General features: G+C 37.6%; 1 protein-coding gene across 3 annotated transcripts in view; it reads left to right on the top strand.

The window, feature by feature from the left end:
- Nucleotides 1-260: 260 nt before the first annotated feature.
- Nucleotides 261-14,760, top strand: part of LOC123550590 (uncharacterized) — a 37,213-nt gene continuing 22,713 nt past the window's right edge. For all 3 annotated transcript variants that reach the window (XM_053545503.1, XM_053545502.1, XM_053545501.1), the window contains exons 1-18: nt 261-419; nt 1,313-1,547; nt 1,818-2,001; nt 3,249-3,390; nt 4,021-4,257; nt 4,871-5,108; nt 5,435-5,553; nt 5,792-6,004; nt 6,203-6,556; nt 8,163-8,420; nt 9,063-9,364; nt 9,797-9,940; nt 10,299-10,446; nt 10,845-11,015; nt 12,891-13,019; nt 13,401-13,436; nt 13,709-13,826; nt 14,456-14,592. In XM_053545503.1, the coding sequence (XP_053401478.1) occupies nt 338-419; nt 1,313-1,547; nt 1,818-2,001; nt 3,249-3,390; nt 4,021-4,257; nt 4,871-5,108; nt 5,435-5,553; nt 5,792-6,004; nt 6,203-6,556; nt 8,163-8,420; nt 9,063-9,364; nt 9,797-9,940; nt 10,299-10,446; nt 10,845-11,015; nt 12,891-13,019; nt 13,401-13,436; nt 13,709-13,826; nt 14,456-14,592 (3,247 nt within the window). In that variant the 5' untranslated portion in view covers nt 261-337. The remainder of the gene's footprint in view (nt 420-1,312; nt 1,548-1,817; nt 2,002-3,248; nt 3,391-4,020; nt 4,258-4,870; nt 5,109-5,434; nt 5,554-5,791; nt 6,005-6,202; nt 6,557-8,162; nt 8,421-9,062; nt 9,365-9,796; nt 9,941-10,298; nt 10,447-10,844; nt 11,016-12,890; nt 13,020-13,400; nt 13,437-13,708; nt 13,827-14,455; nt 14,593-14,760) is intronic.

The raw sequence follows: 14,760 nt of genomic DNA, 5'->3' as shown, positions 1-14,760 counted from the left end.
GTACTCACTAATGTCCTAATTTAGAAGACATTATTTCACCGGAGTCCCTGACAGGGTTAAAGATATAAAATTGTGTTTTCAAAAGGAAGAATATTCTACCAACAGTTTAGCCTTTGATCCACTAATCATTTATCTCCGGTATATTAATCAATTTTAAGATAAAACCATATTTTGCAAACAAAATTCTTCAATGAGACGGATGTTCCTATCCAACCTGTTGATAAACTTGGTAGTTTGACCCAGATTTTACCATCTCCAAGAGCTCCCGCAATCCCGGCTACCGTACTCATATAAAAGCTACATTCCTCCAGTTACGCGTATTTTTTCGCCACTTAACATGTTCAGGATTACACTGGTAGCCCTTGCCGCCCTTTTGGGCAGTCAAGGGGCCCAGGGTGCCGGCACAACCGCTGCTCCAAGTAAGTTATTGATAAGGAATATAATTTTGTTTGATTAAGGAAAGAGTTATATTATTTTTTAATTTTCAGATCTGTTTTATTTAGACATGTTATAATGTTACCAATGTCATCGACTTATCAAATAATCAACCACAAACAGAAATAATTTCACTATTTGGCCCACTTTTTTCGTAAAAATATAAGGCAATGCCATACATTTTGTACATCATTCGAAATAATCACAATTATGGTAAAATGACAATTAAAAATTTCTAAATATCTCGATTTCCCCTAAATACATCATCGAAAAAACATTTTTATAATTTCCAATGAAAATTTCAGCCATTATCTAACATGTCTTAAATTTCAATTTTGGCTTTATTTGTTGATGAATCGGTAGTAATCTTTCAGGATCTCTTAGCTAGCAGTTAATCATATTTCTTTTTCAACATTTCGTAAAGTTTCGATAAAAATATGTGTTTTTTTTATTTTTTACGGGTCAAAATTTTAATTGACAGAATGAAAATTCATTTTAAGCCATTAAATCGACAGTATTAAATAATACTTTAAAAAGAAAAAAAAGCTGGTGACCTTAAAAATGTATGGACATCTGGATTATGCAAAATAAAGCCAAAATTCGCGAAAACAATATTTTTACAAATTTGGTGGATCAAGCGGTAATAATAATAATAATAATAATATGTGATCGTATTTTTAAGTAGAACTGGATATGAAGATTTCTTTTTGGATACAGAATTAAACCTAATCTGCTGAACAAAGTGGTTTCTTCTAAGCACGTCACTAGTGGTCTCTGTAGCAAAGTAGCAAAATTTTGTAAAAGACAAATCTGCAATTTGCAAAGATATAAATTTTTTTATTGTCCCTTTCAATCAACATTGTTTATGTACTTCTAGATTGTGGATCGAACCCGGCCGATATAGTGTTCTTGTTGGACTCTTCCGGTTCGGTAGGTTCTTCTAACTTCCAGAAACAGCTGGACTTCGTTGCTAAATTCGGCCAGGCTTTCGACATCGGACCCAGAAATGTTCAAATCGGCGTGGTGACTTTTGCATCTACACCGCACAACGAATTCAACCTCAACACACACCTTACAAAACATGATCTAGTCACAGCTGTTCATAAAATAGGGTAATGTTTTTGTTTTTTCTATCTTTACATTATATAATTGTAAAAGAAGCGAACTTATCTATCCCTAGTTTCGATGCACAAATTTTAAGTAGTGAAGAATTTTCGTTAACAGCGAAACGGTTTTATAAGTATTGTCGTGTGAGATGCACATCTGCTAGCGGACAAAGGATCTTCAATTTGATGTGTTTTTCTGATGGAGATGTTTTTCATCATTGACAAATACACTTTCGAGAGAAAGTACATAACGCATTTTTGTCACTTCTTTTTCAGTTATCACTCTGGTGGAACACGTACTGATCTTGCTCTGAAGTATGTAGAGGCCAACAGTTTTACGAAACCAGCCGGAGATCGTCCCGGTGTCGCCAACATTCTCATTGTAATGACGGACGGCAAATCCAACATGCCACAACTTACACTTGATGAAACAAAAAAATTACATAATCTGAATGCAAAGGTATGCTGTTAGAAATCATTTTATGGCATCTCTTGAAGACTTAAAATGTAGCTTATTGAAGTTTTGCCTACCCGCACCTACTCCATATAGCTATCCACTCGGGACACTCACACTATCAGTTACAACAGAGGTGCTGAAATGATTTTCTTTGTCCGTACTTTTTACAACAAATGTTTGTTTTGTTAATGGTAAAATATCAAACAACACGTTACCGAAACCCTCATCCGCATTCCCCCACATCCACGACATTTAACAGTGGAGCTTCTGCAAGTCTTCTTCAGTGATTAGCGCTATCGGCGCGTTTATACTTTTGAATTATCAGACAAACAAAAATGACACGTTCACAGAATGTGTTGTATCGTCAGGATTCAAGGTTCAAACAGAGGTCATGTTGTCAAACTCTGTTTAATACTCACGGACCCTGTTCCTAGTCGCGGAACCTAAATTTTACCATGTAGAATGTTTATATGCACACGTACTTATAAAGGTTGGAATATAACTTTAACTTAGTACTGTCATAATATATTGCCTGATGTTTTAGACGTACAAGAAAAAAAACTGGTACAATTTCATTGTCATGCAGTTCTTTTCTCTTGTACACTGAGTCATTTTAACAGTTAACGGTAATATAGTATATAATTTTCGACTATTTGACAGAGGCTTGTCTATTCAGACGGGCTTGTCATTCAATGAGTGTGTTATAAGATGACATCAGATATAATTTTCTCATTTTTTGACTAAAAGTGTTGAATATAGATCGGTCATACAGCACAAAATGTGAATCAGCGGTCATGCAAAAGTACAAGCTTATAGAATGGCTTGCCGGTCAATAGTCAAAACTACTGCCCGAGGCTCGACACATGGTATAACACTAGAAATTAATTTTCGCATTTCTATTTTCAAAAGCCTAGAAAACATGTGTTGACTATAGACCGGTCACATGGCACAAACTATGGACTGGCAATTTATATATGAGCCGTGCCATGAGAAAACCAACATAGTGGGTTTGCGACCAGCATGGATCCACACCAGCCTGCGCATCCGCGCAGTCTGGTCAGGATTCATGCTGTTCGCTTTCAAAGCCTATTGGAATTAGAGAAACTGTTAGCGAACAGCATGGATCCTGACCAGACTGCGCGGATGCGCAGGCTGGTCTGGATCCATGCTGGTCGCAAACCCACTATGTTGGTTTTCTCATGGCGCGGCTCAATTATTAGGAGTCGTGCAATAATACGATCTTTTTAAAGGTGTTTGCTATTGGTATTGGTTCGGGAGTTGACAGGAATGAACTGGGTCACATCGCTACCGATTCCAAACACGTGTTCCAAGTGAGCAATTTTAACGCACTAGACACTCTTCAAGCTGAACTCAAGAAAACGGCATGTAAAAGTATGTCCACTCTTAATACCTTTTCTCTGTGTTGGAAATAACTACAGATCTGTTGCACGTATTTGTCATATTTATATCGTAATTTAAATTCCTTCATTACATTCATTCTCGATTTTTACAAAGTTTATACGCTGTAATGTGAATGTAGTTTCGTCAGTATTTGAGCCGTGCCATGAGAAAACCAACATAGTGGCTTTGTAACCAGCATGGATCCAGACCAGCCTGCGCATCCGCGCAGTCTGGTCAGGATCCATGCTGTTCACTAAAGGTTTCTCTAATTGCAGTAGGCTATAAAGGCGAACAGCATGGATTCTGACCAGACTGCGCGGATGCGCAGGCTGGTCTGGATCCATGCTGGTCGCAAAGCCACTATGTTCGTTTTCCCATGGCGCGGCTCATTTATATTCACAAGTTTCATCAGTATTTATATTCACAAATAGCTAACATGTGATGTTGTCTCCATGTAGTGTTGACAAATATGAATAAAGTTTCTATTTTTGACAAACATCATTTTGTTGTCTGTAGTACAAATACAAATTCTGTTTATTTATTTGTTTATGTTTTGCTAAATGCTAAACCTCGACGTTTTCTGGAAATATCTATTTGTATGTATATTTTAAATGTACGCAGTCGACGGGGGATGGACCAAATTTGGCTCCTACTCTCCATGTACAAAATCGTGTGGCGGAGGTACTCAGTTCAGAGAACGATCATGCACGAACCCACGACCAGCTAACGGAGGTGCTCAGTGTACCGGAAATGCAAAAGAGACAAGGCAATGCCACACAAATGCCTGTCCTACTAAACCCCCACCGACCACGACGACAACGCCAAAAACAACACCGATTCCTACTACGTTAGCCGCAGGTAATACATAGCATGCAGGGTCCATATAAAAAGACACCGAGTGCAAAATTCCCCAGTTATATACATGTATATGGCAATCTTAATATGGCAATATGGCAATCCTAAGTTATGGCAATTCTAAGTTAAGTACGAGCTGATTAGGACTGATTTGTAACGTCTTGTAAAATGTCTGTGCATTGCATTTCATTGATTTGGAGTGATCAAGTCTATATATCTATCATTTCTGTTTACAGAAACAGGCAACCGATATAAAAGAGTTTTAGTTCGTAAATAGCTGTAAGTGTCAGATATTTCAAAACTGTTGAAAGCAATTAAAGTATTCTTGCTAAAACAAGCAACCCACATTACCAGTTACGACTTAGTTCCTGTTAATTCGGTACTAGGGATGAGACGGGAGCTGCAGGTTTTACTGCCTCTCGTGAACATACTTATCATTTTGCTTTGTTGCCATCTATGTTTCCAAATGATCCTCTATAAACTTTGTTGAAGGCATTAAATATCTCGTCGGATAAACCATTTTAATTCTTGAATAGCTACATGAATAGTAGAAGATTTTGTCGTTTGTATACTGAATACTGTTCCATGTACATTAACTTTGATTTATTTTCGGTAGGCTGCAACGGCACGGAACCAGCCGACATCGTCTTTATCTTGGACGCCTCTGGCAGCGTAGGTGCAACCAACTTCAACAAAATGCTCGAATTTGTGAAGAAATTAGTTGACGGATTCCCTGTAGGACCAACGGAGACACACATTGGTTTGATAACGTTCGACTCAAAGACATACCTTCAATTCCATCTCAACAAATATATGGACAAAGCTTCAATCAAAAAAGCTGTAACAAGTACAAGGTAAAGTCGGATCGTCCGATACATAGAAAGGAGCATTTAATTTTCAATTTTCCGTATAAAAAAGTCCGTAACCACTTATTTTCAACAATGGGATGAACTCGTGCACGAATCTGAAGGGAAGAATAATGTATTCATGGGTTACAATTCTATATACTACGTCTCATGACTGAGTGGCGGGTTTAAGCTGTATTTATAAATAGTGAAGTAATAACAAAAATGGGACGATATAAAGCAGCATTTTACATGTACGATTTCAACTGTTCTGTAGGAATTCCTCTTACCAAGCTTAACTTTTTCGTCGATTACGTTATATTGTTGTATTTCAGATACACGTCTGGAACAACGCACACTTCTGACGCAATCAAGTACGCTCGGCAGACGGCATTTTCCACACAGAATGGAATGCGACCAAATGCCGCAAAAATAGCAATCATAGTCACAGACGGTGAGTTAATAAACAAGGTGTAACTAAAAGAGTAGAGAATGAAATACATTCCAGTTACTCTGAAGATACAATGGTTGATAACTATTTTGTAGAAAATTAATCACTTTTGCAACCTTTCTATTTTTAGACATAACAAAATTTCAGTTTATTCCCATCATTAGAAATATCTCTCACCACAACTCTTGAAAGATGTTATATAGCAATGAAAGATGCATACACGAAGTACTTATTGTTCCAGGACAGTCGAACAATGCTGCAGCCACTGCATCAGAAGCCGCCCTGCTCCGCAAAAATGGAATCACCGTTTTCTCTATTGGTGTGGGATCCGGAGCCAAACGTTCAGAATTAAATGCCATGGCAACTGATCCGGACGCTACACACGTGTTCACAGTGACAAACTTCGCCTCGTTGGACAACATAAAGGGGTCCTTGTCAAAGAAAACTTGTGAAGGTATTATTTAGACACCATGATTAAGCAGTCTACGGCTGCCTAGAGACAGCGTTATTAAATGTAATTTTCAGACAGAACACTGATCTTTAAGGCTATAGCAATATTTCAACTGGTTTAACAGATACACTTCGTTATATCTGTACATTTTTGTATATAGCTAAGCTCTATTCTGCCATGACTGTATGATTTCTATTGTAGTAAAGGCAACAACGCTGCCACCAACAACACCTGCCCCCAAAAAGGCAGACTGTGAGGCTCAAGCTGACATTGTCTTCTTGCTCGACTCCTCCGGATCTGTAGGTTCCGGCAACTTCCAGAAAGTCAAAAGTTTCGTACATGATTTAATGAACAGTTTCAACATCGGACCTGGGGCAGTACAGGTTGGGGTTGACACGTTCCAGTCTAGCGTAAAGTCTGAATTCAACTTAAACACCTACCACGACCGTCAATCCGTACAGACAGCCATCAACAAAATACCCTATCACTCTGGAGGAACCAACACTGCAAAAGCCCTCACGTTTGTGAAGGCGGATAGCTTCACAGCCGCTCATGGTGAGCTCTAGTTTGTAATTAAACAACCATAACATTTAGTTGTTTATCTTAACAAATCTAATTAAGCACTACAGGTAGTGATTTGATTTTAATGCTATACAATTGTTCAAGCGCAACACATTGTCATTGTATCAGTGGTACAAGTTTCAAACGCTATAGGTCGTCATTTTAACACTGATAAAATTTTCAAGCACTTCTTGACCTCATTATAACAGTGATAAAAACTTTCAACGCTAATTGACATCACTGTAACGCTGTCACATGTTTCAAGCGCTACCTGTAACGCTATTACAAGTCGTCGTTTCTGTAACGTTGTTACAAGTTGCAAGCACTACTCGACTTCACTGTAACGCTGATATACTATTATGCTCAAGTGCTAATCGACTTCACTTTAATACGGATACATGTTTTAAGCGCTACTACTTGGGTGGTCTAGTGGTAACACGCTTGACTGTCAATCCAGAGGTCCGGGGCTCGAATCCCGGTCCAGGCACTGGAAATTTCTGAGATGCTCTTGAGTGTCTCCCACCTAACTAAGAGGCCTGTACTGGTTCTTCCCAGGTAAGACGGCTTCGCGTGTATCGGTGCTATACACCGGGCACGTTAAAAGAATCAGACTGTCGCAAAGAGGCTGAAGAGCTAGGCTAAGTTGTATCTGAAATGATTTCTCTCTATCTGTTCTGGGGGAGAGTGGGGGAGGGGGACTTTATCTCACTATGTCCCTCTAGTCACATTGCTCTGTGTCTGTACTAGTAGAGAATGAATTTCGCGCCCAGTGTGGCTGCCTTTACCATATGTAAAGCGCCTTTGAACGTGTATCATGACGCTATAGGGCGTTATATAAATCTGGTATAATAATAATATAATAATACTCGACTTCACTGTAACACCGATACAGTTTCAAGCGACACTTGACGTCACTGTATCGCGCTACAGGTCATCATTTTAACAATGATAAAAATTTCAAGCACTGCTCGTCGTCACTGTTACACTGACACAAATTTCAAGCGCTACTCGACTTCACTGAAACTTTGACACAAGTTACAAGCGCTACTCGTCGTCACTGTAACGTTGGTTACAAGTTTCAAGCGCTAATCGTGGTCACTGTAACGCTGTTACAAGTTTCAAGCGCTAATCGTGGTCACTGTAACGCTGTTACAAGTTTCGAGCGCTACTCGTCGTAACTTTAACGCTGTAACAGGTTTCAGTTGCTACTCGACTTCACTTCACTGTAACGCTGTTAAAAGTTCCAAGAGCTTCTCGCCGGCACTGTAACACTGACACAAGCTTCAAGCGCTGCTCGTCGTCACTGTAACGTTGTACAAGTTTCAAGCGCTACTCGTCGGCACTCGCTGTAACACTGTTATAAGCTTCAAGCTCTGCTCGCCGTCACTGTAACGCTGTTACAAGTTTCAAGGCTACTCATTGTCACTGTTACGCTGTAACAAGATTTTGACGCTACTCGTCGTGACGGTAACGCTGTTACAATTTTTCAAGCGCATTGTAACGTTGCTACAAGTTACAAGCACTGACTTGATGGAACTTAACCTTAAAGAAAAAATAGTTTTACTGATTATTTGACCGTAGTATCATTTTATATTTGTAGGTGACAGACCAAAGGTTCCAAATGTGGCGATTGTTGTAACTGACGGAAGGTCAAGCAGTGCCACCGCGACAGCTGCTGAAGCGAAGAAGTTACGTGATGCCGGCGCAATCGTGTTGGCTATTGGTGTCGGAAGCGGTGTATCCAAGACCGAACTGAATGCTATAGCAACTGACCCAGACAGCACCCATGTGTTTGCTGCAGACAACTTCGATGCATTGAAATCACTAAAGGCTCTTCTATCTACAAAAGCTTGTGAAGGTAAGTCCTTATTAAAATAGTGAATATAAAAACAAGCAAGGATGTACGCAAGTATTCAAATTGTGGATAACACGCAACACAATACCGAACATGTACCTTATGAATGTTATTTATTATTACGCTTTACGAAGTCATTTATGCAAATATGTAATTGGCCTTTAATATTGTTGATACTTATTTTCAAATAATATAGTCAGTCTGCAAGTCTTTCTGTCTCTCTATCAGCACGTGCTTCCTTCATTAGACACCTTGTTTGTTAGTTATTCACCGTCGATATTGTCTATAGAGCTAGTTGACTACAACATTGAAATTTCTGAAATGTTATTCAGTAACGACTCTTTAAGTTGATAAATATAACATGTGTTTTAGATATTTGTAGTTCAAAGCTTTCTCATCATATTTCAAATTTAAATATTACTTGAATAATAATGACGTAACAAGTATTACAGTTAGTTTGAGCGAGGTACGTACATTGTTATCTATATTACATACCTATAGTTTAGAAGACTCCGCCCTTCCTCTGTACCACTTATCTGATCTATCTCTTTATTAAAAGTGTTTAAAGACCTGAATCTGAATATTTTTTGCTAGAAGTGTTTAAGGATCTATATATAGTATTCAAATAGTTAAAACTAATTTCAGTTTCAAAACCTGTGGTTAACACAACAAAAACATGTGCCGCAAAGGCTGACATAGTTTTCATTCTGGATTCCTCGGGCAGTATCGGCCAAAGCAATTACAACAAGATGCTTAGCTTTGTCCGAGATGTGTCATCTAAATTTGACATTGGACCCGACAAGGTTCGCATTGGAACTGAGATTTTCAGCGACAGGACCTATATACAGTTCAACCTCAACAAATACAATGACGGTGCTTCAGTGGACAAGGCGATCGGAAATATCCCATATAAGAGAGGAACTACAAACACTGGACAAGCTCTCAAGGCATGCTCTATTAAGATTTCTTCTTATATCCGAGACACACAAAAATAAAAAATCACCAACAATATAAGATATTTGTTTATTTGGTTAAGGTTGAAATCACGTAGACTCTATCGAGGTCATACGCTACATCTCCAGATGCACCTTTGGGCATTGATTGAGCCTCAAAGAATATAATTATACTTTCATATTCCCCACAGTTTTCATAAATATATCGCCCGAAGGCATTTTACTAATAAGATATTTCATTATATGCTATATTTGGTCTATGATGCTATAGTGTAGCTGCCGTAGCGAATGCTGTCATTATTTTTATCCGTTACAGCTTTATTGTAAAAGTATAGAAATTCTAAAACTTAAATGTACTAAAACAAAAACATCAAAGTTTTAGGTCACTGGAAAATGTGAAAGATTATTTTTTTTCTTTCATTAAAGGATGCTTACAGCAAAATGTTCACAGCAGGAAATGGTGACAGACCCGGTGTTCCAAACATTGCTATCGTCGTCACCGACGGAAGGTCAACAAACCGCCCGACAACATTGTCGGAAGCCAAGAAACTTCGAGACTCTGGTGCACAGGTAAATACATGACCTATAGTTCAGAATTGAACTCTGTAGACCGACATATCTAAAATAGTGCCAACTTCTTACGTTTTTCAAAATTTCTCATAGTGACTTATAAAATACAGTTATACGGACGTTTATGTAATGAAAACTGCGTTTAAAAAAAAGCAATTGCTCAAGTTCACGTTAATCAAAGATCGTCGTGTTTTTTTTTTTTTTTTGTTTGTTTTTTTGCATTCAGTTTTCTCTGCAGAAATTGCATACATTTGTATATAGTTTCATTTTGAAACTTGACACTTTCATTGAGTCGGCTATTTTTTCAGGAGCAAAATATCATAGAAGACAATATGTTCATTAATGTATTTCTCTCTAGGTGTTCACAGTCGGTGTGGGTTCCGGTGTAGATAAGTCAGAGCTGAATGCTGTAGCAACTGACCCAGACAGTTCCCACGTGCTACAAGTGACAGATTTCAGCAAGTTAACACAAATTACTGCCTCACTCAACAGCAAGGCATGCGCAGGTAGAAATAACTCACTTTATTCTTTTATTTATATAGTGCAAATCCATGATACTATAGTTACCTCCCCTGATGGTACGTCCGCTGTAATGAATACGCCACCAGTTGGACTAATATTGTAATGTGGTCAGAATGGTTTGTAGATTCCATTCTTTTATGACTTTGGATGAATTTGGAAGTGAAAATGTTACACAATCCTGAGATTAAAGGCTATAAAATCAGGATCTTAATATGATGCAACTGCAAACAATCAACATGCATTGGCCCATGGTAATTCAGTTCGATTATTGAATTGATGAAACAGGAAGTCAGTGATATGTTCCGAGTAAAAAGTGAAGTTACCCCCAACTGAAATTTTTAACTTGCATTTCGCAGAGATTTACCTACGATATATGTTTCAGCTATTCCACCAACGGGACAGTCACTAACACCAAAGCCGGGTACCACAATAGTCCCGGACGCCTGTCAGGACCAGAACGTTAACTGTCATTCCTATGATATTCCAAAAGTGTGCACGGACTATGCTGGCTGGGCTAGAGATAACTGTCAGAGAAGTTGCGGTTTCTGTCCAAGTATGATACTCTTCTTTATTTGTTAATTTGTCAGACATAATAAAAAATGATAATGTTTGATTCATGAGTAACGTATAATTCTTTTTCGTTAAGGTAGCTTTGCACGTTTGATAACATTACCAACTTTTAGTAACATCTCTAAACCGATAAAGCGGGACAGATCTACCTATCATAAAAATCAATAAAACCAATAATCCAATATCATCGCTACCGGACGGATTCGTTGATTTCCGTACTAATTGTTGTTGTTGTAGTAACACGGGGCTGGGGGGGGGGGGGGGGGGGGGGGGGGGGGGGAATCGATAATTAACAGTTTTGGTTATTATCATAGGCACGGGTCCAGTGTTGTTTTTTTTTTTTTTGTTTTGTTTTTTTTTTTAATATAAAAAATACTTTTTTCGCACAATTAACCTTTTTATATGTTAGTCAAATGAAAAAAATCGATGACAAAAAATCCGGTCACAGTATCATATACATTGAAAAGGTGAACTACGCGAGCGTAACGCTATGGGAAGTTACTCGGCAAACCTGTAGAACATTTCAAAATCGAAGTTTATACACTTGCAGCCGCTACCTGCATGATTGCACCTTCGGAACATTTAAAGCCTTCCATAAATACTAAACTGACCCCATAAATTGCTTTGAAAAACACAGTACAAGTCTCTACGAGCGAAATATTTCAGTTATCCCCGGTGATTTCATTCCGGATAGCGGACGTGTTCCTGGTTTTTATCACTTCGTTTTGCAGCTATTTGCAGCGGGGATATTTGAAATATTTCGCTCCTAGGGACTTGTACTGTGTATTTCAAAGCAGTTTATGGGGTCAGTTTAGTATTTATGGAAGGCTTTAAATGTTTCGAAGGTGCAATCATGCAGGTAGCGGCTGCAAGTGTATAAACTTCGATTTTGAAATGTTCTACAAGTTTGCCGAGTAGCTTCCCATAGCGTTACGCTCGCATAGTTCACCTTTTCCATGTATATGATATTGTGACCGGATTTTTGTCATCGATTTTTTTCATTTGACTAACATATATAAAGTATATTTGTGTGAAAAAATATATATAAAAAAAAATATATATATACACTGGATCCGTGTCTATGGTTATTATCTGATGAATTTACAGGCGGGCGGTTTGCTAAACGATATACTTGAATGAAGTTTTAATAATTGTTAAAGTGAAAATCGGAACAAGTCGAAAATTTATATAATACGTTATTTATTGTCAAATAAAAGTAATATTTAAGAATATGAATATGTTATCTAAAATATTTAGAAATCGTTACATTTTATACAGAGAACACAGATTTACTTTCTTTTTAATACATGAACCAGAAGTAATGGCATAACGTCATTTATCCGGATAACGTGAAACGACAACGTTATTGTCTTTCTAAAGATAAAATATGATATAAAGCCGTTGAATAATTCCAAATGATGTCTTAAAATCAGCGTGTAATTTGCAGATGGGTCGAAATGTATCAGCATTACCCTGTTGAAGGAAAAAGATTAAAAGAATGAATTGTCAAAGCCAAGATGACTGCATACTTAATGGTTGCAGACAATATTTATACATTCTTGGTCGCTTCAGTTCTGAATACTCCTGTAACATAGTCCCTGTTACATAAGGAATACGCTTCTTCCAAAAAAGTACAGAACACATAACTGAATTGATGTTTGTCGGGTGTTAGAATGAGTTCTTTTTAAACAACTAACTCTTGATAGCCACTCGTACAAATATATAGAATATATATTTTCAGCGAGGTGATGATAAATTTTGGGAGTATTTAATATCTTCCTCTTGTCTCTAGACATTATACTGTGCACGTGTTTAGGAGATTTGCTACTTGAGATTTAACGAAACACTTGTATTATAGATGTTCATGCGACTGCTCCTCCACCGTGTGTGGATGCTATCCCGAACTGCCACGAGTACTCTCCAAGTGCGTGTAGAGACTTTCAACCATGGGCGTCTGACAATTGCCGACAGTTCTGTGGCTTTTGTAGTAAGTTAATTACCTTCTTACAAGCTTACAGGTGTGTAGCTTGTGTATTATCTGGTATCTGATTCAAGTTCCTGGCGTTTACGGAGATTTTAAAGTCTTTTTTAAATATGTCAGCCATTTATTAAACGTCATCTATTTTAAGTCTCGACGTTGGCGCGTAACTTACCATAACAGAATATGCCTGAGTCGAAAATATTTGTCACTGCCATGAGCTATGTATACTTTCAAAATTACGTAATACCAATATTGATCTAGATATTTCTTTTTTCTATATGAAGCGTTCTTAAGTAAAATGTGTTAGCAATTATGGAATGTGTTATTATTATATAACCAGATTTATTTATTGTACATGGTATATTTTATATTATATTCTCTTTTCAGATATTGGAAATGGCAAACAGGTGTTGACAGGCTTCTGTAAGTATACCATATAGTTTATGCTAAACACAACCTTCTATGACATGCGCACCTATCATATCTTAGTTTATTTGTACCAACATAACCGTAATATTCACGTGCCTGTGACCTAATTAAATCTCTAAACCCAATTAATCATATCTATATGGGCCGTCCCATGACAAAACCTGTATTAATGACTATTAATGAAAATTAAGGTAACAAAATATTTTTAAAGAACTCTCTTTTATCTTTCAAATAGTTGTTCATGCCATGTATATTATACATTTCAGTCGGCAAGTGTTATTACGGTGGAAAGACATACAATCAAGGTCAGACCTGGGACGATGGCTGTGCCTATGAATGCACGTGCGATGACGCAACACAGGGCCGATACAGCTGCTACAACAAGTATATAAAATACTTACATCCTTTATCAATAGTAACGGTGGCGTGCCATGGTATAGGTTTCAGATAATTTATCGACCTTCTAATGAAATTAACGGTCAGCCCAATATTTAAGAAAGAAAATTTAAGTAACACCAAATCATAGAATGAAAGAGTTGTTTTACATGAAAATTTAAATATAACATCAACATGTATACATATTACTCTACAAAACAGTTGTCGGTATACTGATAAGTGCATTGAATTTCGGAAAAGGACAGCATACAGGGGCCACACATTTAGAGAGTTCAACGCCTTTAAAAATCACCGTTTTCAAAGAACTGTTACATATCTTCGTTTTCGATGCATTTGAAATCATGTCCCAGTGTTGAAATTTCACATAACTAGGCTTAACTTAGGTTTCAGCAATTTGTTTATTTTCGTTTCTCTACAAATGACATTCTTTCTAAGGGGGACAACTTTTTTAGAATATTGTAAGCGTTCTTTACCAAATATTTCTGTGATTATGTGGTATACTACTTAGCCTCAAAAGAATTAAACACAGATAAAAATTAAGACCAAGCTTTACCGACATTTCCTTAAACTGGGAGTTGTAGCTTAGTAAAAAAAGCTATTTACCTCTATTTCCACAGATGTCCTCTGTATTACAACCTACCGCCCCAATGTACACTGGTAAGTGATGGAAGCTGCTGCCTAAAGCCCGTGTGTGACTTCAAGGGAACACATCTTACGACAAACGGCCAGACCGTAGGCAAATACAATGGCGTCAGTGAGTAGTTACACACGTTTTATATAATAGAATTTATGCATTGATAAAGATCACCGAAGGTACGAATGATTCCTTTAAAGAAAAGCATCCAGGAGGAAGAATGTACCTCCAGACCGAACTGACAGGAAATGGATATAAGGGTTGACAACAAATTTCGGAAGTTTGTAC

Source organism: Mercenaria mercenaria, chromosome 6 (assembly GCF_021730395.1).
Source record: "Mercenaria mercenaria strain notata chromosome 6, MADL_Memer_1, whole genome shotgun sequence".
Classification (NCBI taxonomy): Eukaryota; Metazoa; Mollusca; class Bivalvia; order Venerida; family Veneridae; genus Mercenaria; species Mercenaria mercenaria.
The sequence above is the reverse complement of the archived record's forward strand: the minus strand, read 5'-3'. Positions and strand labels throughout refer to the sequence as shown.